This window comes from Dicentrarchus labrax, unplaced genomic scaffold (genome assembly GCF_905237075.1).
Source record: "Dicentrarchus labrax unplaced genomic scaffold, dlabrax2021, whole genome shotgun sequence".
NCBI lineage: Eukaryota > Metazoa > Chordata > Actinopteri > Moronidae > Dicentrarchus > Dicentrarchus labrax.
In genome coordinates, this window is record NW_026136704.1 from 1,525,537 (window position 1) to 1,552,538 (window position 27,002).

The following is a 27,002-nucleotide window of genomic DNA, read 5'->3' on the forward strand; positions in this document are numbered from 1 at the left end:
GTTGCCCCAATAAGTCCATTAAAACGCTCCATTAATTCAGAACGCTGCAGCACGGTACTGACAGGAACTAGAAAAGAGATCACATCTCTCCTGTACTAGCTACCTGCATTGGCCCCTATAAAATGTGAATTGAATTTAAAATACTCCTCCTCACCTATAAGCTCTTCTGGTCAGGCCCCTTCATATCTTAAAGGCTCATAGTCCCTATTACCCCACTAGACACTACGTTCTCTGAATGCTGGGCTACTTGTGGTTCCTATAGTTCTAAAGTAGAACAGGAGCCAGAGCCTTCAGTTACAGCTCCTCTCCTGTGGAACCAGCTTCAGTTGTGGTTCGGGAGGCGACACCCTCACCACATTCAGGTAGGCTTAAGACATTCCTCTTGATAAAGCTTATAGTTAGGGCTGGATCGGTGGTCCTGAACCATCCCTTAGTTATGCTGCTATAGGCCTAGACTATCGGGGGATTTCCATGGTGCACTGAGCTACTCTCTTCCCTTTCTGCACTCATTCTGTCCCTTTAATGCTGTTACTAACTCCACTTCTTCCCCGGAGTTCTTGTGCTTTGCGCAGGTTCTCATGGATCCTGGTGGGCCTCCTGCCTGGTCCTGCTTGACTGCCATTGCCAATACTGTTGTTGCTGTGCACCTGTCTGTCTGTCTGTGCCCCCCCCCCTCTCTCTCTCTCTCTCCTCCTCTCCCAACTGGTCGAGACAGACGACCACCCACCTGAGCCGGAGGATCTGTCCTGGTTCCTGCCTTTTAACAGGCAGTTTTTCCTTGCCCTTGTGCCAAGTGCTTGCTCTGGTGGTACTGTTGGGTCTCTGTAATTAATGTTAAAGAGTTCGGTCTAGACCTGCTCTATTTGAAAAGTGTCCTGAGATAACTTCTTTATGAATTGGCGCTATACAAATAAAATTGAATTGAATTGAATTGAATTATTTCATCTGTTTGTAAAGCTTTAAATGACCTCCATACATCACAGACTTTATTTTATTTTATGTTCCAGCTAGATCACTGAGGTCCTCCACTGCTTTTCTTTGAAACGTTCCTTATGTGACCCATAAAAGTACAGTGAGAGTACCTTCTGTTTTTATGCCCCTAAACTCTGGAACTGGCACTCACTGGTACTGCATCACAATGGCTCTCTCTCTCAGTATTTTTAAAAGGAAATTTAAGACCTATCTTTTTAATCTAGCTTGTAATTTAGAGTAATGTTATAGCTTTAGCTTTTATGTTTTAATCATTGTTTTTTTACATTATTTTTCTCCTATGTGATTATTTTTTCTGTCAACATTTTTTTTCTGTTTTACATTTTATTGTTTTTATTGTATTAATTTAACAGCCAACATTCTGATTATTCGACGACACGCTTTACACCCTGAGCCACAGCCACCTCAGACCAGGGTAGAGGTCAGTACTATAGATACAGGGAACAGGTCAGTGCTATCAAGCAAGACAGAGGTCTATATTGCCTGTTTGATTAATATAACAGTAAAAATAATGATTAATATTTACTTTATTTCATAGTTTTTAGTGAAGTCCAATAATTGACAATAATTGTCCTTTAGATACAGTTAACAAAGATTTGATCCAAGTCTATTTGACAATAATACCTAAATTACAGATGTCAGGACAAAAGTCAATGCTGTAGACACAGGGCATATGTCACTGCTGTAACTATAAGTCAGAGGTCTGTACTGTATTTTTTACTCATATTATACTAACAATAATGCTAACATTTACTTAACTTTATTTCACAAGTTTTAGCTTTATTGTGTAATAGTGCTTTATACAAAGCCACACTTCACATGTAACATTTCATACAATTCTACCCGCAATAGTTCCACCTTGTGGCCATTAATAGAACCGCAACATATTTCTTTCTACGCAGTATTTAACAATTCTTATTGGGACTCTTTCAGAAGTTGGGCCGGCGAGCAGCAGTCGCGGCAACATAAAATTAAGGTGCTTTAAAATGTAAAGTTTTTCATACTTAATTACTTATTTTGACTGCATGACACTATGGGATCTTCAGTCCGACTTTATCTCCTCAGCCAATGGCAGCGTCAGACGGAGGGTATTAAAATGATGAGTCAGCATTCAGTAGGGACAGGTAGATGGAGGGCTGGATGGATGAGTCAGTGGCTGATATTATCAACCTGCAGACGGGACACGTTTAGTGACGAACTCTCAAACAACAAGTAAAACCTGCTTATTTCTTTTCTACAGAGCCAAACTGTCAGCAGCTCATCAGGTTTAACTCTTCATGTTTGAGTCCTGAAATATGATTTTCTTCAAAAGATAGAAACAATCACTTTGTTACTTTGTGAACTGTTTTAGACATTTTCTATATTTCCATATATTGGGATTGTAGTGATTTGATCTGTCTTACTGAACTGGAAATGATCTCACTACAGTGGCTGAATCTCTTGATTAATTCCATTATATTTTCAGGGTGTTCTCAGTTATCTCGTCAATGTGAAACCAAACCCCCTGAGGAGAGATGAGCCAGCTCTGAGCTAGTTCTGCTTTTTGTGAGGTTTGTTTGACCAAATGTTGTATGGTATGGTCAGTTTCATTTAAATAGCTGGGAAAAAAATAAATGTTTCTTGGAGGTCCTCACAAACTGTACGACATTCAACACCCTCTATCTTTAGACCCTGGATTAAGATAAGAAAAAACACTGGACCAGGCAACATCACCAAAAGATACTGATAGGCCTAAAATGACAAGATAATCATTACGAGTTTGGGCCTTATGTTATCACTATAGACCTGTTGATGAATATATCCACAATCTTGGCAGGTATTACAGCAGCGTCTTACTCCTTATTTCTGTTAGTCAACCACAGAACTATAGCTAATGCAGGAAGTTTGAACATTAGTAAGGTAATTGTTAGGTCTGCAAAATATAAAAGCAGTCCTAGAAATCTTTCTTATAGCAACTCATAAAAAATCTTCACAGATCTTGACCTGTTCTGTTGAATTGTGTTAACAATCGGACAGTTTTCTTTAAATCTGTTGATTGGCCTCAGCAAAGGATAATATATTTGGGGATTCAATGCAATGTGATTTCCTAAACAAATAGAAAGGAGACCCTCAAAAGGCCTGTCAGCCATCATGTTACAGTTCTATTCACATAATTGAAGACATTAAATTATACATAAAATATCAGCATTATGTGATTGTCAACTCATCACAACATTATGTTTTCCCACTGTTATCAAGCATTACTTATGCTTATTGCTAAACATAAGTCTCTTAGAAACATTATATTTTTGTACTTTATTTACTCAATATTATTATGTTTCTCTATATTGTAATTCTATAACTGGTTTAGCGGTTTACTCTGTAAAGATGACATCAACTCAACATGTTTTCATCAAAGTAAAGGGATAAAGACTGTTGTATTTTGTGCTGAATCAAAAGTCCTTTGAGGTAAATCTGCAAAAAGTTGACGTGGTGAACCTGAGGGGTGTACGACTAAGTGAGATTAATGTGTTAGTGTGTGTTTATGTTGTCCCTGAAGCCAGAGATTTCCCTGGAGCAAGTTATGTTTAGAGTTTCAGATTTAAATTAACTGTGATTATTTGCCACAAAAAGCTTTAAATGTTACATTGCATATAATCTATACACTAGAAGATTAATGAAGACACAACAGCTACAGAACACTTAAGGTGACATTTTTACATTTGGTCATGATTGGCTGCCAAGACCATTTTACAAAGTTTAAAGTGATTTGCATGTATCCTTAATTATGGGACGAGTTAAAAGTTAAAAGAGCTCTAGACTGTGCAGTTATCAAAATATTAGAAATAAATGAGGCGCATTGAGTGTCCATTAACAATTTTCTGAATTCCTCTTTTGCCTTATTTTCAGCTGTACTGTTAACAAGACATATCTTAGTTTGTACAACTAGAAGGTGCCTTACAGCAACACACTTTGCAGTTTCAAATCATTTGGTCTCTCTGTTTTCAGTGTGATCCAACTAAAACCCTGAACGAGGAAGTTTTATGAAGAGGGGAGGATGGAGAACGTCTCCTCGCACAAACACTTCGTCCTCGATGGCTTCAATGAACTCGGAGCGCTGAGGCCCGTCCTCTTCATCCCTTTCTTCATCATGTTTGTTGTGTCACTGCTGGCCAACTCCCTGCTGCTGTACGTCGTCATTTCACAGAGAAGCCTCCACTCACCGATGTACATCCTCATTGCCGTCATGGCCTGTGTTGACCTGAGCCTCCCGGTGTTCTTTGTCCCCAACATGCTGCTGAGCTTCTTGTTTGACTGGAGAGGAATTTCTCTGATTGGCTGCCTGGTTCAGATGCACATCATGCATTTTGTAGGAGGTTTTCAGTCCACAGTGCTGGTATGGATGGCACTGGACCGCTACTTTGCCATCTGCACACCACTGTACTACCATGAATACATGGCTTTACCAAGATTTCTGAAGTTCGTGATTCCACCTCTGTTCAGAAACTTCTTTGTGAATACAGTAATAGTAACCCTGGCAGGAAGGTTGTCATTCTGTTTTGGGAACATGATCAACCACTGTTTCTGTGAGCACATGGCCTTGGTGGAGCTGGCCTGTGGAAGTACTGCCATCAACAGCTTGGTGGGGTTGATCTCAGTGTGTCTCGTCATTGTGGTCGACTTTATCTGTATTGCTGCCTCTTATGTGGTGATAATCAGCTCTGTGCTCAAGTCTGGCAAATCAGGTATCAAAGCGCTCCACACCTGCATCACCCACATTGTGGTCATCACTGTCACCCTCACCATTGTACTTATTGCTTTCCTGTCATATCGCATCAGAAATGGTCTTCCTGCAGCCATTCGGGTTTTCTTCAGCACCATGTACATGCTGTTCCCTAGCTGTTTCAACCCAATAATTTATGGCATCAGAACCACTGAGATCCGACAGCACATTGTGAAGACACTGACGAGCTGCCGCTTTGTACAGACTGTGCTCCATTCTTAAGAAACTGTCATTTAAAATGTCTCTACCCATTTCCATTAGGGAAATAAAAAATACTCAATAAATAATGACAAAAATGGAAGTTCTTTTATCTTACATTAATTAGAAATTATGAGATAGGTATTTGAATGTCTCTTCTTTAGGAGTTCCCCAGGGTGAGCGGCGCCAGGCAAGAGTGGGGATACTCATGAGCCCAGGTGATGCTTTATTACCTAACTCCTCTGAAAGGCCCCAAACATCCACAATAAACACCATGTTTGAGCAGAATGTATCTAGCTAGCCAGCTAACATTATTATGTGCCAGCAGACACGTAAAACTTTAAGTAGTTGCAAACTGCTGTCACGCAAAGTTTGGAAACATGACATTATATGTTATGAATTTTGTGGTTCATTAAGATGTGCACTAGTTTAGGGGTTACATTACAGTGTTGATGTTATTATGCTTTTCCATATATAAAAACAATTCTATTTCTCTGGCTACTGTGAATTACTGACAATGTCATAAAGATTACCTAACCTCATAACCTCTCCCCTTCTGCTTTTAGAGTCCACTCACTCCCATTGTCCCCACCCAGCAGTGCCACTGCAAGGACAAATGTAGAACACAAACCATCAACTGGACCTCTACAGCAAGTAACTCATAGCAGTTATAGTCAAGGCTGAGAATATAGCTGTTTTGTTATCGGCAAACCCTGTGCTTCTTTTGGGGATTACAATGGTTAAAGGTAGGTGCCGCAAGGACTTTAGTATTCATTTAAATTATTATTTATTATATTATTATTACTTTGATAATTTTGATCATTTTCATAGCCAAAATGAATACATTTTTCCGTGTCCCTTTTGAACCATTGTAATCCCTGGCAAATGGTGCCCTGTGTGAGGTATACTACTGTTAGTAGTTATTCATAATTGTGCAATGTTGTAATTTTAGGCCAATTTTACGTAAAATGTTAGGTTTTTCTTTGCTGCTAGCTGTTTAAGTTTATATATATACTGTATATTAGGCTTTGTCTTTATTAGATAGGACAGCTGAAGAGTTATGGGAAAGGGGGGGCAGAAGGGGATGACACTCAGCAAAGGGCCACAGGTTGAACTCAAACTCATGCAGCAAGGACTCCACCTTGGCACATGGGTCAACTCTACCAGGTGAGCTATAGGGCGACCCCTAGCTGTTCAAGTTAAACCCACTCTGTAGGAACTGTAATATTTTGTTTCAGCATTCGAATCTCACAAATTGAATGCAAGCTAGCCAAACTATCAGAATGTCCATTGAATTAAAGTCTTTTTAGGTGTGCCGCTGTCCCTGTGAACCTTAGGGAGCTCATGCCTGGCAGTGTTCTGCGTGCATTTCAGCCTGAGTAAGAAACAGAGCCTGAAAAGGTAGCACAGCATGCTTCCAGCCCCAAGAAATATTAAAGTTATGCACCTAGTTGTTACAGTCATGTGTTCCAGCTTGAATAAACTTTAAAGAGACCATACCTCACTGTAACAAAAGCATATTAACTATATTTTGATTCTCAAGCCAAAAATGCAATGATCCGTGACAGAAATTTGCAGCAGGAGAAGGCAGCAGCACTCCTCTCTCTACCATGCTTAAAAGAGCATTTCACCCGTGGAAACATTAATATTTATTGAAAGTAGGTTATATATGTAGTCGAAATGTAACATACATTTTGAATTTGGTGCCTATTTGACTTTAGGGTTTTTTAAACGCTATTCACAACAACGTGAATGTAACGATTTATTTACAGAAATATATCAACAACAAAAAAAAAAAATATATTAAAAAAAAAAATTATATTTCCTCCTCCGCCCCCCCCTCCCCCTCCCTCCCCCCTTCCCCTCCCTCCCGGGTTTAAAAAAAACCCCCCCCCCCCCAAAAAACAAAAAAAAAATTTTTACAACACTAAAATCCTTATTTCTCCCCTCTCAGGGAAAGTGAGGGAATGATGCACGACCATTCAAAAATATGACTGGGGTTCTAATGATACAAAGCTTAATGCAAATGGGTGAAGTGTCCCTTTAATAAACGGTATGGAAATCCTCTGCTGAACTACGAGTGCTGTTGAACAACCAGGAGGGGGCACTGCAGTACACACATTTTTACATTGTGCCCCACCACAGTCAGCTTCTTCTGATCTGCAATCAGAATGCACTGCAAAGACTGTCTGACATCGGAAACACATCTTTTACGAGCCTGGCTTATAGGACACTAATAACTTCACTAGCTTAACAGTGTTCCCAGCTAAGCATAGGACTACCTAACTTCTGTTAATGTACACGTTGATGTGATTTACATTGAGATTTTATTGTTGATGGCAAATAACAACTTCATTGACCTTACTCTACTGTGAGCATTTGACTCTGAGTCACAATAAAATTTTGTATTATCATTCTTCACACAAATTAACATTAACATTCATTCATCCTGAGCTCAGTCACAGTCAGCTGTGACAGAGGATCTCGATACCATATTACATTTTACCAACACTTAGACATCATTCACAGCGAGCTGAAAATGAAAACAATTATAGGTTTTTTCACCTTATTAGGGTATCAACCCTAACCCTAAACCCAACATAACCCTAATCCTTTTGGCGTTTTGAATACATTTTAAAAAGGACAATTTCAGTGCTGTTTTCTTAATATTAAGTTAACTGCGTGTTTACCTGGAAATGTAGTTACACAAGCGTTTAGGAGAACCTCACCAGCTTTGCTGTATGCACGGTTTTGGAAATACTGTGGTCCAAATACTGAACTTGCTAGGGGCTTTTGGGGCTTCAAAGCATCAAAGTAGTTATTTTTAGGCAACTTTATACCCCTCTGAAAAAATACTGGGGTCCATACCTAGGGGATCTCAGTGATGAGTAAGGCCATGCCATCCCCAGAGGTGGCAGTACTCAATAAGAAGTAAGAAATAACAGCACATTAGTCTACCCAGACCACAACATCTTAAGAGTCATCAGCAGCAGATCAAATACGGAAGCAAGAAAAAAAGACTGAAGCAAGAGAGAGCATGAAACACAGGAGAACAGGTCCACTTTGATCTCTCTCCCTCCCTGTGGTTTTCCAGCAGAGTAACAGGTTTAAGGCTGGGGGACACAGAACCTTGCATGGGCCCACTGGAGGCTGGAAGACATTGGAACTGGGGTGCTTTCTAATAGTCTTTGTTCGTCAAGCCAAAACAGTAGCCCTAGACTTCACTGTGATATAGGTGATATAGGGTCAGCTGGTCTACCGATTTAGACTTTTACAATGTCAATGGAAGCAGGATGAACTGAACATATTGCTATATGTGTATTCAGTGTTTAAATTTAAAACTAAAGTTTTACAGGTTGTCAAAGCGAAACTTTGTGTCTTACCCAATGTATACTCAATTTGTTATTCTGGCTGCAGTGTGACAAGGTGTTGGACTGTCTCTTCAGCCAATGGCAGTGTCAGACAGAGAGTATTAAAGTGCTGAGTCAGCATTCATTAGGGATAAGGGGATGGAGGGCTGAATGGTGGACTCACTTCACTGACAAACTCCCAAACACCAACAGCAAGTAAAACCTGCTGATTTCCTTTCTACAGAGCTGAACTGTCAGCAGCTCATCATGTTTAAGTCATGATGTTTGAGTCTTCAGATCTGATTTTCTTCAAAAGAAAGAAACAATCAGATAGTGGGGGGAGATTATTTCATCCCAGATAGTTTCAGACATCTTCTATATTGTCATATATTGATTTTAGTGCAATTATCTGCTATTTCTCTATCATTTTTAGACAGTGTGATTTTGAGAAAATGTTTAAGTATTTAAATTAATGTCAATGGTTTTTCAGTTTTCTCTTCAACGTGACACCAAACTCACACTAAAGGAGAGATGAGTTTGTTTGCTAAAATGTGTCATGTTGTGTGTTTTTTCCTATGACAAATATTTGCTGTTGAATCAAATTTCACGTTCAGCCAGCAGACATATTTACTAATGAATGTTATTGCTATATTCTTGTTGACATGATTTATCAGTCTACTCTGTAGTCACTCTAGTGCCTGTTCTTCTTATTCTTATTGCTCATAACGTTTGCAACTAATACATATTTTTGATGGTTCTTCAAATTTCAAAACTACAGGTAGGCTGATAAACCCATTAGAGGTGACCTTTGAGCCAATATAACCAATATCAGAAAACAGCTTTCACTTCTAAACTTGACTTGAAATCTAAAACCGTCTCTGATGAAGACTTTGTGGGTTTGTTCTGTGGCCTACATAAGAAAAGTAGCTCTACAACACACACACACATATATATATATATATATATATATATATATATATATATATATATATTCATTTTGTAAACTTTTTGCTAGTTGTGGTTAAAAAAACAGGCAAGTGAATGTGTGTTGTTTAGTTCAGAGATTATTTTAATAGCACTGTTTTAACCATATTTCAGGGTACAATCACTGGCCAAAAGGTATACAGAAGGCAACCCCATCAGCAAAATTCAAAAGATGTGACTGTACTGTGAAAAATCTAATTTTATCTTTAGGTTTTTAAAGCAAGTGAGTGAAAAGTGTGAATGTATTAACATAACATAAACTTTTTTTTATGTGAGTATCTTGCAACAAGAGAGAACATTTTAGATGACACCACTTAAACCATGAAAATGACACTGAAAATAATTTGTTTGTCAGTTGTTCATTATTGAAAACATTATGTTTAAACTGTTGTTTTTACTACCATATTACTGATGTTAACAGACCTACAATAGCATCAAAAAGATCATTTAATTTTGTCGTTCTCATTTTTTTATTTGGTCTCTATCTTAAAAGTCCTGTAGTTCAAATGTGAAAATGTATGTTTAGCAAAATATTCTTAAGGTATCAAAATTGAAAACAAAAAACCTGTTTCAGAGTGTTCACATTTTACAGAACATATCTTCCGGTGATGGAAAACTAAAATAGAAAATAGCCTATGTACATATATATGTATGTATATCTTTTAACTAATGTATTATTTTTTTATTATTTATTTTATTTACTGTTGGGTTGTTGCAAAATATTTAGATAATTATAGTTTTATATTTTTATAGTTTTATAGTGACTAATAACTACAGTATTCTGATAAATGCAGTGCAGTAAGAAACATGATATTTTCTGACTGAAATAACTTAAAATCTTTGTGTTTTCAGGTAATCCAACTACAATTCTGGACAAAGAGGTTTTAAGAGGATGGAGCCGCTGAAAGGAAACGTTTCCTCACACAAATATTTCATCCTTGATGGCTTCAACGAACTCGGAGTGCTGAGGCCCGTCCTCTTCATCCCGTTCTTCATCATGTTCATTGTGTCGCTGTCGGCCAACTCCCTGCTGCTTTACATCATTGTTTCCCAGAGAAGCCTCCACTCACCGATGTACATCCTCATCGCTGGCATGGCCTGTGTTGACCTGAGCCTCCCGCTGTTCTTCATCCCCAACATGCTGCTGAGCTTCTTGTTTGACTGGAGGGGAATCTCTCTGAGCGGCTGCCTGGTTCAGATTTATTTTGTTCACCTCTTAGGAACTTTTCAGTCTACTCTGCTGCTGTGGATGGCGCTAGACCGCTACTTTGCCATCTGCACGCCACTCTACTATCATGAAAGCATGGCGTTACCCAGATTCCTCAAGTTTGTAATCCCACTTATGATCAGAAATGTCCTCATGATCTCAGTGGTAGTGGCACTGGCAGCACCGCTGTCATTCTGTGCTGTAAATGTAATAAACCACTGTTTCTGTGAGCACATGGCCTTGGTGGAGCTGGCCTGTGGAAGCACTGCTGTCAACAACCTGGTGGGGCTGTTGACTGTGTTCCTCATCCCTGTCGTGGACTTCATCATTATCACTGCCTCCTACATTGTCATATTCAGCTCTGTGCTGAGTTCTGGCAAATCAGGTGTCAAAGCGCTTCACACCTGCGTCACCCACATCGTGGTCATGACTGTCAGCCTGATCATCATACTCACAGCTTTCCTGTCGTATCGGATCAGAAACGGTCTCCCTTCAGCTGTTCGGGTTTTCTTTAGCATCATGTACCTGTTCTTTCCGAGCTGTTTCAACCCGATCATCTACGGCATCAGAACCACTGAGATACGACAGCACATCCTGAAGATACTGACATGTTTTCGCTTTGTCCAAACGGTTCCCTATTCTTCAGAGACTTAGAAACTATTTCATATTAAGTATTTTAGTCCTATGAAAGCCAATCTATGCCATGACAAGAAAGAAGTTGGTGAGAACTTAGGAATCACAAAAATAAACATGGTCAAGGTTAGTTAACATAGTCGTGTGACTAGAGAAAAGTCAGATTTTGATCTACTTTCTTTGACTTTGACTACACATCATACATTTCACTTGGGCTCATCAAGTGTTTCAGATCTTTTAAAATTGTACACCCTCCAGTTTAGGTTGCTCCTCATCTTGTGCCCAAGCTGAACCAGAGGCATCTTGAGGTTCCTTCAGCAACCTCTCAATTTTGATGGCTCTCTTTGTTGCCACCTGATGCCCAGCATCATGAATGCTCTGCGGAGCCAGTGGCCAGCAAAGCCTCTATATTCCACTTCTACTGGTATAAAGTCCTCCATCCCGGCCTCAGCTCCTGATATTCTGCCCTCTTTCTCTAATGGTTCTCCATGATCTAAACCTCCTAGGGCACAGCCACCTCAACCATGAACTTGATTTGAAGCTTCTTACAGTAGGACCACGTCAGACTCCAGTGATATTGTTGTCATCATGTTAAGGAGCAGCTGCCAGTCGCTATAATGAGGAATATGGACACCCTGAACAGTGGTTGGGGTTGCTTACCTGCTCTCATGTATGCAATATGCTTCCTAAAACATGGAAGGTGCTTTCTGCTGTTGATGGCTGATGCAACTTGCTATGCCTCTGGCTTCCGAAACTGGGTTATAGCGCCAAGACCTTTTGGCAGCTACTTGGGTTGTACTCCAAATTTCCTCAACAATGGAAGAGGGGAGACATTGCATTTGCCTGAGGCGTGTAGGATGGATGAATTGGAAGAGACTGGATTTTGAACGTTGCGCTGGATGTTGGCATTGTGTACTTTATTGATGCCTGCCTTAACATGGTCTTGTCATAATTTAGGACATCTTCCCCATAGGAACTCTTATGCCTGCAGCCAAAACTGTGGAGTCACTGAAGTACCAAAAGGGCAAAGCATTGTTTGGGAGCCCATGAACACTTCAAATGCTGAGTAGAGAACGAAGATATGGAGGTTTTTTTTGTTTTTTTTTTAAAATTTGGTTGCTAGCCTGTGGCTAACACCCTGGGTTCTTCGCTAACTGAACAGAGTAACATCAACAATCTATAACTCCAGATCCTTCAGCCACAATAGATTAATTCTATTTATTTAAGGGAGATAATTTAATAATTTAAGGGATTCATTTAGTCATTTTACGGCTTGAATTATTGATTTGTGTGTACAGACTTGTAAACTGTTCCCACAAATAATCAACAGTTTTGGGAGCCGCTCAGATGGAGCCTCTATTGTGCACACAAATACTTTTTGAACTGTTTATTTCATGGTGCACATTTGTTGCAATGCAACTTTTTTCATACAAATCGAGCAGTAAAGCCACTGTGAGAGCTTTACGGTGCTGGTGATCCATGTATCTGTGTTTTGACTTTTAATTAGACAGGGGAGGCTTAATGCTAAATTACTGCAACTTCATCATCATTGTCATGCAGCCTAACCTGATCCAGCACCATGGATGGACGGATGGAAGCAGCATAGCTGGTGTTTTCCATTTTCAGACGTAACATCTGAACAGCCCCTTAGCCTTCATAGTTCACACCTGCTGTGCTCCAGAATGACTGACTTGTCATGAAGCACTTTTTTAACACTGGTTTTGAGTTTTTCAGTGCATTAAAAACTAAGGTTTTCTATACTTAGTTCCTGGTTTGACTGTGTGGTGTGGCTGCTCTCTGGGATTTTCAGTCCGTCACACTGACAGCGTGACGAGGTTTAGAACTTTGTCTTCAGCCAATGGCAGCGTCAGACGGAGTGTATTAAAATGCTGAGTCAGCGGTTCAGCAGGGGCAGGTGGATGGAGGCGAATCAGCAGCTGACATCATCAAACAGCAGATGGGGTGCATTTACAGACAAACTCCCAAACAGCAACAAGTAAAACCTTCAGATTTATTTTCTACAGAGCTGAACCACCAGCAGCTCATCAGGGTTAACTCTATAGAACAAGTGAAACAGCTAGACAGCAGGGGGAATTATTTCCCCTCAGATTAATTTCAGATATTTTCCAGAGTAATGTTGTTGTATCCTATGTTGCTGGAGCCTACCGTGCTCTTTTATTTCTGACATCTCTGTAAAAGTCCTAAAACAGGGGAACTTGAACTGGGAACAAGTGTAATTATTTTGCTCCACTGGCTAAATCTTTTGATTGCTTTCAGTGTGTTTTCAGTTTTCTCTTCGATGTAAAGCCAAACACCTTAAAGGGAGATGAGCCAGCTCCACTCTTTATGAGGTTTGTTTTCGATAATAATTCATAGTGCTGATGATGTTTTCCCCCTGACAAATCACAAAGTAACAGTATTGAGGTTTTTGGTGGTGTACCTTTATATTTATTGTACAGTAGTTAGAATTTAAAAAATGTTGCCTTTGGCTGTAAAAACACTGTCATTGAATGTAATATTGGGTTTTGCAGAATTAATGTTCTGTATGGTCATAGGACTGCATTTTTTATTTCAACTGCTGAAAGTGACGGTCAGCAAATAGAGAAGCCTTCAACTTTACATAAATGTTTTTAAGTATAAAATATTCGTTTGAAACTTTTTAATGTTGGAAGTTAAACAGCCTCAAACTGGATCCAAACTTTAACCCACAATAAGAACCCAACCTGAGTTGTTAGTGACTGTTGTTAGTAGGCCTTCTTCCTATGAGACTACCTGAGGCCTGCTGGGAGAGAGAGCTTTGTGCGTATCTGTGACAGCAGCTGTGTGTGTGACAGATTACAGATGTGTGAATTTACATTATTATATTACGTGTAGATTCCAAAAGTGTCCTCACAGCTTTAAGATAAAAAATATGTTTGGGTCGGGTAGTTGTGATATTGTATTTACAGAGCCTGAGTCTTTATTTGAATCATATTTTCTATTTATGTTAATAATTCGAAAATATAATGACAAAATTCACAGTGGCACCTGAACTCTTATTGGTGCAAAAACATCTGTAATACAAAACATAATTGGGCCGTGGACGATCACTCAGGATATATTTATTAATAAAATAACTTTATAAAATTGCATGAAACACGCCCACTTAAACCTGACAGGTCACAAAATGTAAAATGAGGCGATGGAAATTAGCTGATACATTTTTGTATTCTTACGGCACACCACTTGGAACCAATCAGTCAATCAATCAATCAGTCTAACTTTATTTGTATTGCACCTTTCATAAAGGTCAGTGCAGTTCAAAGTGATGACTGTCAATAGTAAGACAGAGTGAGTGTGGACCGTAATAGAGATAAATAAAAATTTTATTAAATAAGACGATCAAATACAATAAAATAGTCTTTACAACATTAAATTACAATAAGTTATTATATATTAAAAACTAGATATAATAGATTGAGAAAACAAGACAAAATAAAAAAAGGAAAATCATTCAAGAGGGATAAAAAATGTAATATTTAGTATGATAAAGTAACAAAAATATATTCATAAAATGTTACAATGAAACACGATAAATAAGGGAAGACCACTAACATGTAGTCATTGTTCAGTGTTCATCCTGTAAGTATAAAGATAAAAACCTGGTACTGACAGTGACAGCAGGGTCCATTAACGCGGTAGGAAGTTATTTTGTTTGTGGATTACAGATGGTGCATTTACAGCAAGCACGATCATTTCTGAAGTGGTTTTGTGCAACTTGAACGTTCTTGACCGAAACATTATCATCTGCAGCTGTGGAGAAGTGAATAAACTATTAACGACAATCTTTGTCTGTTTTCAGGCTGGTGGAACTAAAACGGTGGACCAGGAGGTTTTAAGAGGAGAGGAGGATGGAGAACGTCTCCTCGCACAAATATTTCATCCTTGACGGCTTCAATAAACTCGGAGTGCTGAGGCCCGTCCTCTTCATCCCGTTCTTCATCATGTTCATTGTGTCGCTGTCGGCCAACTCCCTGCTGCTGTATGTCATTGTTTCCCAGAGAAGCCTCCACTCACCGATGTACATCCTCATCGCTGGCATGGCCTGTGTTGACCTGAGCCTCCCGGTGTTCTTCGTCCCCAACATGCTGCTGAGCTTCTTGTTTGACTGGAGGGGAATCTCTTTGAGCGGCTGCCTGGTTCAAATGTATTTTCTTCACCTGTTCGGAGCTTTTCAGTCTACTCTGCTGCTGTGGATGGCGCTAGACCGCTACTTTGCCATCTGCACGCCACTCTACTATCAGGAAAGCATGGCGTTACCCAGATTCCTCAAGTTTGTAATCCCACTTATGATCAGAAATGTGTTCTTGGTCTCGCTGGTAGTGGGTCTTGCAGGATCATTATCTTTCTGCTTTAGAAATGTGCTTGACCACTGTTTCTGTGAGCACATGGCCTTGGTGGAGCTGGCCTGTGGAAGCACTGCTGTCAACAACCTGATGGGGCTGATTTCAGTGTTCCTCATCCCTGTCGTGGACTTCATCATTATCACTGCCTCTTACATTGTCATATTCAGCTCTGTGCTGAGTTCTGGCAAATCAGGTGTCAAAGCGCTTCACACCTGCGTCACCCACATCGTGGTCATGACTGTCAGCCTGATCATCATACTCACAGCTTTCCTGTCGTATCGGATCAGAAACGGTCTCCCTTCAGCTGTTCGGGTTTTCTTTAGCATCATGTACCTGTTCTTTCCGAGCTGTTTCAACCCGATCATCTACGGCATCAGAACCGCTGAGATACGACAGCACATCCTGAAGACACTGACGTGTTGTCGCTTTGTCCAAACTGTGAATTACTCTTAGAAAACAATTTGTACCATTTCTAGGATGTAAAATGTCTTTATCCTGTAGAAGTCCTCTTTGCAGTAGGAAAAGTTAGGAATGACAAAGAGTCAAAACTGGTCTCAAGAATCTGGATTTAGTGCCATCTAGTGTTGAAGTTTCAGATTGCAGTCAACCGGACATGTAAAATGTCTAAGGCCCTATCTAGGGGTCAGTGTTTGGTTTGTCCATTCTGGGCTACTGTAGAAACATGGTGGTTCAACATAGGGGACTCATCTTAAGGTAACGAAAACACAACAATTCCCATTTTGAGGTGATTATACACTAATTAAAATATACCCATGAATATTATATTCCATTTCTGACAATAGATCTTCCTCAGTGTTACACACTGAACCCTGAGTCAGCGTTATAAGATTAGATAAAAGGCATAAAGTGAATAAAAGAGTCAGAATCAAAATTATAAATTGTAATTCATACATTTGACTACATACATGCTGATATGGATACAACTATTGTATAATACTGTATCCACCCAGCTGGCTGCTAGATTCTAACCCATGACCTTTGCATTGAGAGGCCACTGTGCTAACAGTTTGTACATGCATTTAAATATGTATGCTGGCTTCAAGATTTAGATTTAAATTAAGAAGCTGATGTAATGAATGTGATTACTTTTGAATACTTTATATTTAAATCCTTCCTGAAAGAATATATATTTCCTTGACCGATGTGTTAAAAACCCCTCAGATTTTATTTTCAAATATTTTGTAAAGCAAACAGAAATTGATGTTTTGAATCTCCCTGTGGGCTTTATTCATATTGTATCATAAAGTAATGTAAAGCCATATTTCCATACCACATATAAGGCATGCACATATAAATGTTATGTTCGGGGGCTTTTGCGGTAAGAACTGGTGTCTAAACTTTATTAAGTGTTTTAACAACTTCTGCTGATTCCATCTTTCTATAGGACACTTTTTTTCAGTTCTCTGACGGAGGTTGGCATTTCAGGACTCTGGCTCTGGAGGGAGGTTAGAGGTTTGCCTGTTGTGTTTGTGGCATCTGGCATCCAGGTCATCGTGTTTGCCACATCTGCCGTGGTGGGTGAGTGTTGTAATTAGGCTAAGCTGTAGCCATAGCCGTACTACTCTGAGTCAGTCAGATTAGTGCGGGAGAAATGATGTGTGAGACTGCCAAGCATTACGGTATTACCACTTTGAGTTCTCTTGCTTAATGAACTAAAAGTGGTTCTTTGGTCAGTGAAGGAGTTTTCCTCTTGGCATCTGAAGAATCCCGTGGTTTGATGGCTGCAGGATCCTCGGCCGAGGGCTCCAGGTGTTACTTCAGGTGCAAAGGGTGGGAGTAGTAGGCTTGAGTTTAGATAGCTGCGTTTAGCTCGTCTTCAGTTGGAGAGAGTGGAGCAAGAGTGAGAGTTTCAGGGAGTTGGATTTGGCTCTCTGGTTCCTGTTTGCAACCTTCCTCCTCTTTGAAAGAAGGCGTGTTCGTCCATATCTTTATTGTTTCAGTATATTCAAGTTAATGTTCATTTGTAGTTTGTACTTATTTTACTTTTGGTTTTACTTTGTTAATTAAGTCCTTATTTGTGGTTACACTGTTCTCTCTTTTCCCCCAGGTTTCTTTTGCATATTTGTGCTTGTTGTCTCAACAAATAAAGACTTTATGAACTAAGAAAAATGATTCAATTTATCATTGACTGTTTTATTAAACATGTGCTTCACTATTCAATTCAATTCAATTCAATTTTATTTGTATAGCGCCAATTCATAACAGAAGTTATTTTCAAATAGAGCAGGTCTAGACCGAACTCTTTATAACATTATTTACAGAGACCCAACAGTACCACCATGAGCAAGACCTTGGCGACAAGGGCAAGGAAAAACTGCCTGTTAAAAGGCAGAAACCTAGGACAGATCCTTCGGCTCTAGGTGGGTGGTCGTCTGTCTCGACCAGTTGGGGTGAGAGAGAGAGAGAGAGAGAGAGAGAGACAGAGAGAGAGAGAGAGAGAGAGACAGACAGATAGACAGAGACAGACAGACAGACAGACAGACAGACAGGTGCACAGCAACAACAGTAGCAACAACTACACTAATAGTAGTGACTGATGATGATAAACATGACAACGTTCACCACATGCAGATCTATATGCTCGTTTGGATTACGGTGCTGGAAGCTAAAAGTTTGGCGCAAACTTGAGTTATTAGCCAGGGCTTTGATTTACTCATCAACAGAAACCAGCTATTCTATTTGGGACCTGCTTTTATTTCCGTTTGCCAACATTTTTGATAGAATTCTTTATTGAATTAAATTAATTAAATTATTTTGTGCATTTCTTTTGCTAACATACCAAGTTGGCTAATCTAGCTTTTAGTAATATTGATGTTTTGACAGTGCACACAATTTGTCAAGGCTGTGGTGGTCTCTGAACAGTCTTTTCCTCCTAAAAGCAATCATTTGTGTGGACAAAAATAAAATTGTAATTTTTAAAGTGTATATTATTATTAAAGAGCCTTCAGTCTCTGATCAACAGCCTCGTCCTGCATCAGAAACCAAAGAGCTGATAGAACAATAAACAGTGAATCTGTCGGAAAGAACAATATTAAGTCTGATTGTTAAAATGATAAAAATACAGAATACAGACAGAGAATGTATCAAAATATTCACAGGAAATAATCAAACTTCCTGCAGTTATTGAGTTCACTGTTTGGTTCATTGATCAGTTGATCAGCTGTTCTCTGCTGTTATTGATACTGGTAGTGGTATTGATTGGGATCCACTGCATTACAATAAGAAATCGTCACATTACAGCTTGAATATGTTGATTTGATACGACAACGTTGTATTTGGTCTTAACAAGGTATGTTCATCGTGTTAATGGTTTGGTGTTTGGTTTGTATATTATTCCAAGTAATTCTGAGCCTCCTTAAAAAAGAGATTCCTCATCAGTTTGTTTCCTGAGTAACAGATGAACTTCAGCTGCTTCTCTGTTAATAACTAGAATACCTAACAACAGTTAATCAAATAAACTGCTCCCAAAGGTGTCAAAAAATCAAATAGTTTAGAACCACAACCTGAAACATGACATAATGTAACAGCCTGCAGTGTCACATGTTCACCACTAGATATCAGTATGCCGCCATCCCATCTCTGTTCACTGATCCCTGATCAGTCCAACCTGCCTGAACACATTTAAGAACGGGAGTCATTTGAGACCATTTTGTGAACATTTGTTTACTGCAGTAAATAAATATGAATATTAATTAATATCACTGCTGCATTAATGTGTATGTTGCATTTTACTGCCGTAGATGTTTGAGGTGGAACTACTTTATACACTGTTGGTAGTTTAATCTACAGAAATGCATCATATTCTGTAAGATCATCATGAGTTTGTAGCGTGGGTGTCCTGTGAGAACCAGTCAGATAAACAGTCTGTTTGTAGCTTCGTGATGAGGACTGAGATCATCCGCAGACAGGGACCTGGATGCAGACCTCAGATGCTCCATTATCTCAGTCAACCATGAGATATCTGCTCGAACTGAGAGCACAGAGAAAGACAGGAGCTTTGACCCTGGGAGGAGGTCTTCAGGCCTGGGGCAGGGGTACCCAGTAGTGAGTGCCTGCTAACAACAGGTTAAACTATCTTCTGTCCGACAGGAGAGTGGAGGCAGAGCAGCAGGAGGACAACACAGGGAAAACCGGAAAATATTTTCTTCATTAAATCTGATCCAGTTTCACCAAAATCAGTCTAATTACCAGTAAATTCACCAAATTCAGTGAATTAAGTTATAAAATTGTGTTTTTGTACAGTAAGGCCCAACCGCCTCTAATCTTTCTCCCACAGGTCGACTAATCTCACGTCACGTTCACACTGTGAAAAATATCTGATTGTGTCGGGAAGCCAAAAACAGGCTGAGCCAGGTGAGTTTGAACAGTATACACTGTATCTTTATTGATTATTGATCAGTATACACTGTATCTTTATGGATTATTGATCAGTATACACTGTATCTTTATTGATTATTGATCAGTATACACTGTATCTTTATTGATTATTGATCAGTATACACTGTATCTTTATGGATTATTGATCAGTATTTACTGTATCTTTATTGATTATTGATCAGTATACACTGTATCTTTATTGATTATTGATCAGTATACACTGTATCTTTATTGATTATTGATCAGTATTTACTGTATCTTTATTGATTATTGATCAGTATACACTGTATCTTTATTGATATTGATCAGTATATACTGTATCTTTATTGATTATTGATCAGTATACACTGTATCTTTATTGTATTGATCGTTATACTGTATCTGTATGGATGATATTGATCAGTATACACTGTATCTTTATGGATGATATTGATCAGTATATACTGTATCTTTATTGATTATTGATCAGTATACACTGTATCTGTATGGATGATATTGATCAGTATACACTGTATCTGTATGGATGATATTGATCAGTATACACTGTATCTTTATTGATTATTGATCAGTATATACTGTATATACAAACTGCTGATATGGATCATTGTTAACGTTTAGTCTCCACTACAGAAACACTAGCTAACTGCTGAAGGCTGATCAGGTTGTCTGACGGTATTAGTTTGATTACGAACCATCCATTCAGGGACGAGCAGGAAGCCTTGAGGAGAGCTGCCATGTCAGTCGAATCCTTCAAAGTGTTCATTTATTAAAGCCTGAGTCACAAAAATCTCATTACAGCTGCAGCTCTGCGTCCCAGCAGTCTGACGGAATAGACTCATTTAGCGGAGCAGATAATTAATCCCAGCGTCGCCGTTTTGACCTCAGGGCCAATTAGCTTCGTGGAACGACAACAACAAACTGCCGGCTGAGATTCCTGAAGGGACGGAGCCATGGACTAATTCGATTTTCCAGTTAAAACCTCAGAGGGAACATGTTCCTTCCTCTGATTTACTGTTTCAATATTGCAGCAAGAGGCAATGATGTCAGATTTGTTTGATTTCAGTGATGTTTCAGTTGTAAATACTGCTGTGAAAAATACACAACACATTTTAAATTGTTAAAGCTCAGATGATAATTTGGTGAGGAATATGATGAAGACAAAATATCAGCGTGGAGTACAGAAACAATAATGTCCTTCCAGTTTTTATATAAAAAAACAGTCAGTAACAGAAAACATGTTAAATCAATAATAATGATTTTGATGTTGGGTCATAATGTGTGATAGTGATAATGTAGGGCTGCAACTAACACTCATGTTCAATATCAACCTGCCATTTTCTTTTTTCAGGATTAATTGACGTAACAAAACAATGAAAAATGTCTTCACATGACCAACAGTCCAAAACCCAATGAAAAGATTAAGAAAACCAACAATCAGACTTTACTTATAGCACTTGTTATACAAAGTGCTTCTCACAATAAGTTGGAGAAGGTCGGACGCCACAGCAACGCCATTCAACTGAAAGTTTTCCAGCATCTTTAGCCCCTCAGGAAAATAATTCCTTCGTTACGATAGCGGTCACTGCTTGGTCCCTGAAGAAGTGAACGTAAAGTTAACCCATTGATTAAACTCTGGAGAACCTTGAGTTCTCTAATCGGCTCAGGGAACTTTAAATTGGTTCAAAGCCAATCAGAGTGCTGCTGCTGTTGAGATCAGTCTCATGAGATCAGTGGGATGTTTGGACTTCAGGTATAAGATGAAGCGAGAGAGGACAGAGTTCTTCCTGACGACCAGCTGGTGAACCGCAGCAGGTAGGGAGTTCACTTTAATGATTTAACCAGTAATTGATTGTAATTGTGTGTGTCTGATGAAAACAATCAATGATGCTTTACTCCTTAACATTCTTGTGTTTGCAGCTTAATTACTGTATGTTGTTGATTAGAAATGAGTTCATTTGCTTATATTATTATGTTTTGTTCTGGTCTGTTAAATGGATTTGAGTGTTTCTGTTTATTTAAGAGAGAAATATTGTGTGTTTTATGTATTTGATTAACAGCTGCAAGTAAGGTTAATTTGCAGATTAAGATTTTATGACATGTGCACTGACACTATGTATATTGAGTGTTTGACTAGCGTAAAAACTTGAATGCAGGATTTATAATATATGCAGTTTTTTTAGTTTTTAATAGTGCAGGTCCTTATTAGAAACAGGCCTTTATTTGTTTTATAGGCATACTTAACCATGTTTTATTTAGTATGTCTGTCTTGATAAATTCAGTATTGTGTGTAATTTGTTTTCAACAATTCTACTTTTTATATTTACTAATTAACTCCATTTGTTTTACTTTGTTGTTCTTTTCTTAGTTCGTAAGTTGCTGTTGATGAAACTCAATCAGCCTGCAAAAATGTTCCACATTAAAAGCCTTTCAGCATTTCTAAAGACATGATCCCTCCCTTTCCTGTCATGCTTTTAATGTGAAATATCTGCAGGAAGAGTTGAGTTTCACTGACATTAGCTTAACTAATAAAAGAGCAACAATGACACTGAAACTGGCTAAGTGAGTAAATCAGGATTATGTCTGCATCTTCACAACTAGAGACAAAGAAGTGAACGATTGGTCAAATTTACAGGAAAAAATGGGATGATTGGAAAAGATTGCAATATCGTGTTTAAATTTGCGTAGGTATTGATTTGTGAAGGTATGTGTCAGGGACTGCAAGCTTTCCTCTTATTTCATAATATAACTTAGTAATATATTAGATTTACTTTTGAGATGGTTATAGCAACATACATATATTTTTAAAAACCCATGTACATCACCAGAATGTGTGTGTTCTCTCACTAAACTGATTTAAAGTGTGTTTTCAGAACCGTGTAATGACCACAGCAACAGTGCGATAAGGCGATCTGCATGGGTGGATACTAGAAGGAAGTAAGTGACAGAGTTTATGTTTTTTTTGTATGGGTGAAACAATGCTTCAATATGTCATACCTGATTAATACATTAATAATCACCTTAAATCTCAATGAAAACATCATTTTGATTTGAGTAACTATGTTTCTCGCTGCTGATTGGTATGATCTCTGGATGACTTTATGATCATATAATTTATCTTATAACATATTGGCAGAATAAATAAATAAACTGTGTCACTAACATTTGAATAGGGTTTGCACTGTATACAGATGCATATTGATAAATACAAAGTAACTGAATGGGCCTCCATAGAGTGTAATACATTAGACTTAGACTTAGATTTAGACTTCTATTTATTGATCCCTTTGGGATGACTCCCGCAAGGAAATTGAATTTCCAGCAGCTTACAAAACAGTGTAGACAAATAAAGAGATATAAAAAAATACATTACAAGATAAACAATAAACTCTTTGCTAGATATAGAAAGTAAACAATAAACTGTAAACAATAAACTCTTAGCTATATATAGAAAGTAGAGATAAGAATAAAAATATGCACAAAAATGCACAAAAATAAGATAAAATTCACGGAAAATGAAATCAAATAAGATAAATGTAGAGAACTGTAAAGAGGATAAATATAGATAAATAAAAATAAATATATAGGACAGTATTTGGCATTGTGTTGTTAAACAGTGGATAAATGACATTAGCAGAAATTAGCAGTTAAATTAAATTAAATTATTGCACTTAAGTGGTGGATCAAGTTATTGCACAAAGAGAATAAGTAAGAAGAGTGTCCAGGTATGTATGAGTAGATTATTATTGCACAGTTATTGCACAGTGAGTGGCTACCACTCCTTCCCTTCTGTCCTCTTTACCCTATTTCCTCCTCCCCCCGAGTGAGGAGTTGTAGAGTGTGATGGCATGAGGGACAAATGAGTTCTTGAGTGTGTTGGTCCTACACTTGGGGAGGAGCAGCCTTTCACTGAACAGGCTCCTCTGGTTGCTGAGGACGGTGTGCAGGGGGTGGCTGGCGTTGTCAATAATGTCCAGCAGTTTGTCCAGTGTCCTCCTCTCTGCCACCGTCACCAGTGAGTCCAGCTTCATGCCGACCACAGAGCCAGCCCGCCTGATCAGATAACTAATGAAGGACATCACTCTTTATTTATTTCACAGTTAAACATATTTTATTGTTTTAATGTCATTTTTATCTTGTCTGAATCTCTTTTTTTTATTAGTTTTTATTTAATCTCTCACCATCCAAACTCATTCTGTCGGCCGTCTGTGAACTGCACTAAACTGTATAAAAGGGGCAATCAGTGGTTGATCACAATGAGCTTTTTAGAGGTTACGTTCAGCACGTCATCTTTTGTATTTTTTGTTCTACTGTCTTTGTGTCTTTTAAACCTGTTTGTCACTGTTGGGTTAGGGTTAGGGTTAGGGTTGACACAATAATAAAAAAAGATTTAAAAAAAAACAGAACAGTGTAGTGGAAACATTGTGCGTCAGCAGAGGGGCAGTAACTGTAGTACAGCAGCTGCACGAATCTAAAAGCAGAGATTCATCAGTCCGATACAACAAAACACCAAAAAAGGTTTTTAATACTTTAATAGGGATCAATAGTATTTCTTTAGCCCATACGTTGAATAATCCAATCACTATAATTACTGTTTTCTTATTTTACTTTTTTATTTTTTTACATTCCTCAAATGTAAAATGTTTCTTGCGTTGGACGGTTTGTGAAATGAAAAGATATTTTGTCATTGTATTGGTACGAGTGCAAATGTTTTCTGACCTCTGAAAAGAGCAAAAATAAGAAAACATTCCCAGAAATCAATGGGTGCCAACTACACAAGAACAAATCATGGATACCAACAATACTAAGAGAAAATGTGTTCGTAAATCGCTTCTTGCGCGAGGCCTGTTGCCTTAAATACACAGTTCACTTTCATTTTCATTTGACTGTTCAGGTGAAGCTGGCACCATGTTGGAGGCGTCGCTTGGCAGGAACTTCTCCCACAGCAGCTTCGTGTTCAGAGGATTTCCTGAACTGCAGAAACACCGCCGGCTGCTGGCACTGCCATTCTCCGTCTCCTACCTGTTGGTGCTGCTGGGAAACTCCTTGCTGGTGTACGTGATCCGCAGCGTGGAGAGTCTGCACAGCCCCATGTTCCTCCTGATCTGCACACTGTGTGTCGTGGACGTCCTCGTGGTCACCGCCATCATCCCCAACATGCTCTTCAGCCTGCTGTTCGACAGGGACGAGATCTCATTGGCTGGCTGCTTGACGCAGATGTTCTTCACTCACTTCCTGTCCTCGCTGGAGTCAACGCTGCTGCTGGTGATGGCGCTGGACCGCTACGTGGCCATCTGCCACCCACTGCGCTATGCCAAAATCGTTGACTCCTCCATGTTTGTGAAGCTGCTGCTCTTCACTTTGGTCCGCAGCGGCACCATCATGGCGGTGCTGGTCGGTTTGGCGGGGTCGCTGTGGTTCTGCAACTCCAACACGATCCAGCACTGCTACTGTGACCACATGGCACTGGTCAGCCTGGCATGTGACAGCACGGAGAAAAACAGCGCGGCCGGCCTCGCTGTGATCGTCTGCTTTGTGGGCGTGGACATACCGCTCATCTTCTTCTCCTACATGAAGATCCTGAGTGTTGTCCTGCGAACGGCGGCTGCTGACGAGGACCGCTGGAAGGCGTTTCACACCTGCGGCACTCACCTGATCGTCATGATGTGTTTCTACCTGGTGGGCAGCGTCACGTTTCTCTCTCACAACCTGAACATCCCCATCCCGACGGACGTCAACACCTTCATGGGACTCATGTACATTCTGTTCCCAGCGACAGTCAACCCCATCATCTACGGTGTCCGGACTAAAGAGATTAGGAACGGCTTTCTTAGGATTTTCAAACTCAAAGTGCAGACGATAGTGAGGGTGAAAGTTTCTCCTGCTGTAAAAGGACAACGTGACAGAGTCTGCTCTAAATTAAAAAACATTCATTGATCTGTTTGTGATGTCAGCATGTCTCTATATTTTATATGGACACATTATATTCTCTTACATTACCTCATATTTACTGATCTACTTTTCCTTCTTAAGAGCCTCCTGGTCTGTAAAATGAATAATTGAGTAAATAAATTCAAAGTAACAGTCAGGAGTCATTTCAATGTCTCTCACATGCCAGATTCTTTTCTTGTTTAGTTTTAAATGTAGTCATCATCAATATTATAATCACTTTAAAATATTAGATAAATCAGGATCAGTATTCATGTGTATTTTGCTTAAATATTTGCAGAATCAGTTAAATAAAATCTGAATGGATGGTTTCTAAGGTAGAAACAGAAGCCCTAAATTCTACAGGCCTAAAGGGACATGGAAGACAAAGATACAGAAGTACTTACGGTTCAAAACCCTAGAGTCCGAGCTTCATTGCTTTACGTCATTTGGGAAACCGCAAACCAAAGCAATGCAGAGGTTCACAGAGTTTTATTTATATTTATCTGCTTATCAAAGAGGCAAAAGAGCACTGAAGGGGACTGCGATATTCTCGTTGGAAAATGTATTCAAGCTTGACAAATCCAGTTGTCTGGAATACTGCAGTTGGTGATGCCCGGGTAGCTCACCTGTTAGGACTGGTGCCCGGTGTGAGGCCGGCTCTGCACTGTGTGTCATCCCCCTCACTGGCTCAAGAAAGTATGACCACATTTCACCTATTTTAGCTGCACTCCACTGGCTGCCAGTCCTTTTATTTGCTTTTAAAGCCTTGAATGGCCGTGCCCCATCTTACCTCTCTGAGCTGCTGCACCCCTACACTCCCAAGCGATCTCTCAGGTCAGCTGACCAGCTGCTCCTGACAGTACCTAAAGCTAGGCTTAAGCTCAGAGGGGATCGATCGTTTGCTGTTGCAGCTCCTAAACTTTGGAATGGATTGCCGCTGCACATTAGACAGGCCTCCTCTCTGTCTCATTTTAAAACCCACCTCTTTTCTTTGGCTTTTGACATCATGTAGAGCGTTGATTTTATGTGTATACATGCATATTTTATCGTGTGCGGGCAGTGCATTTTATTTATTTTAATTATTTATTTTATTGCTTTTATTTTTCTAATGTGTAATTCATCTTTCTATTGTGTTTCTATTGTGTTATCTATGTTCTCTGTTAATC

At 39.2% G+C, this 27,002-nt stretch overlaps 4 protein-coding genes across 15 annotated transcripts in view; all 4 read left to right on the forward strand.

Annotated features, from left to right (window-relative positions):
* The window catches only part of LOC127363051 (olfactory receptor 52K1-like), a 29,448-nt gene extending 22,998 nt beyond the window's left edge, over nt 1-6,450 (forward strand). The window contains exons 1-4 of one of the 3 annotated variants that reach the window (XM_051399496.1): nt 1,540-2,255; nt 2,456-2,540; nt 3,979-5,169; nt 5,518-6,450. In XM_051399496.1, coding sequence (XP_051255456.1) covers nt 4,028-4,975 — 948 coding nt within the window. In that variant the 5' untranslated portion in view covers nt 1,540-2,255; nt 2,456-2,540; nt 3,979-4,027 and the 3' untranslated portion in view covers nt 4,976-5,169; nt 5,518-6,450. Of the gene's footprint in view, nt 1-1,539; nt 2,256-2,455; nt 2,541-3,978; nt 5,170-5,517 lie in introns of those variants that run through there. The other 2 variants (XM_051399495.1, XM_051399497.1) reach the window with 2 other exon arrangements.
* Nucleotides 5,622-12,199, forward strand: LOC127363044 (olfactory receptor 52K1-like). 8 transcript variants are annotated; one of them, XM_051399487.1, is made up of 3 exons: nt 8,129-8,517; nt 9,400-9,508; nt 10,138-12,199. In XM_051399487.1, exon 3 carries the CDS (start codon nt 10,178-10,180, stop codon nt 11,144-11,146), a length of 969 nt encoding a protein of 322 aa, XP_051255447.1. In that variant the 5' UTR covers nt 8,129-8,517; nt 9,400-9,508; nt 10,138-10,177; the 3' UTR covers nt 11,147-12,199. The 8 variants fall into 8 exon arrangements, with proteins under 8 accessions (XP_051255441.1, XP_051255445.1, XP_051255446.1 ...); XM_051399481.1 differs by lacking the exons at nt 8,129-8,517; nt 9,400-9,508 and adding an exon at nt 5,622-5,697; XM_051399485.1 differs by lacking the exons at nt 8,129-8,517; nt 9,400-9,508 and adding an exon at nt 6,878-8,122.
* On the forward strand, nt 11,193-17,643 carry LOC127363050 (olfactory receptor 52K1-like). 2 transcript variants are annotated; one of them, XM_051399494.1, is made up of 2 exons: nt 11,193-13,121; nt 14,967-17,643. In XM_051399494.1, the coding sequence occupies exon 2, from the start codon at nt 15,016-15,018 to the stop codon at nt 15,961-15,963; it is 948 nt and encodes a 315-aa protein (XP_051255454.1). In that variant the 5' UTR covers nt 11,193-13,121; nt 14,967-15,015; the 3' UTR covers nt 15,964-17,643. The 2 variants fall into 2 exon arrangements, with proteins under 2 accessions (XP_051255454.1, XP_051255452.1); XM_051399492.1 differs by having other exon boundaries at nt 11,194-13,476.
* A 3,970-nt stretch (nt 17,644-21,613) lies between these two features.
* or55e1 (odorant receptor, family 55, subfamily E, member 1) lies at nt 21,614-25,993 on the forward strand. 2 transcript variants are annotated; one of them, XM_051399477.1, is made up of 3 exons: nt 21,614-21,720; nt 22,779-22,842; nt 24,800-25,993. In XM_051399477.1, exon 3 carries the CDS (start codon nt 24,814-24,816, stop codon nt 25,840-25,842), a length of 1,029 nt encoding a protein of 342 aa, XP_051255437.1. In that variant the 5' UTR covers nt 21,614-21,720; nt 22,779-22,842; nt 24,800-24,813; the 3' UTR covers nt 25,843-25,993. The 2 variants fall into 2 exon arrangements, with proteins under 2 accessions (XP_051255437.1, XP_051255436.1); XM_051399476.1 differs by having other exon boundaries at nt 21,616-21,720; nt 22,768-22,842.
* Nucleotides 25,994-27,002: the final 1,009 nt, after the last annotated feature.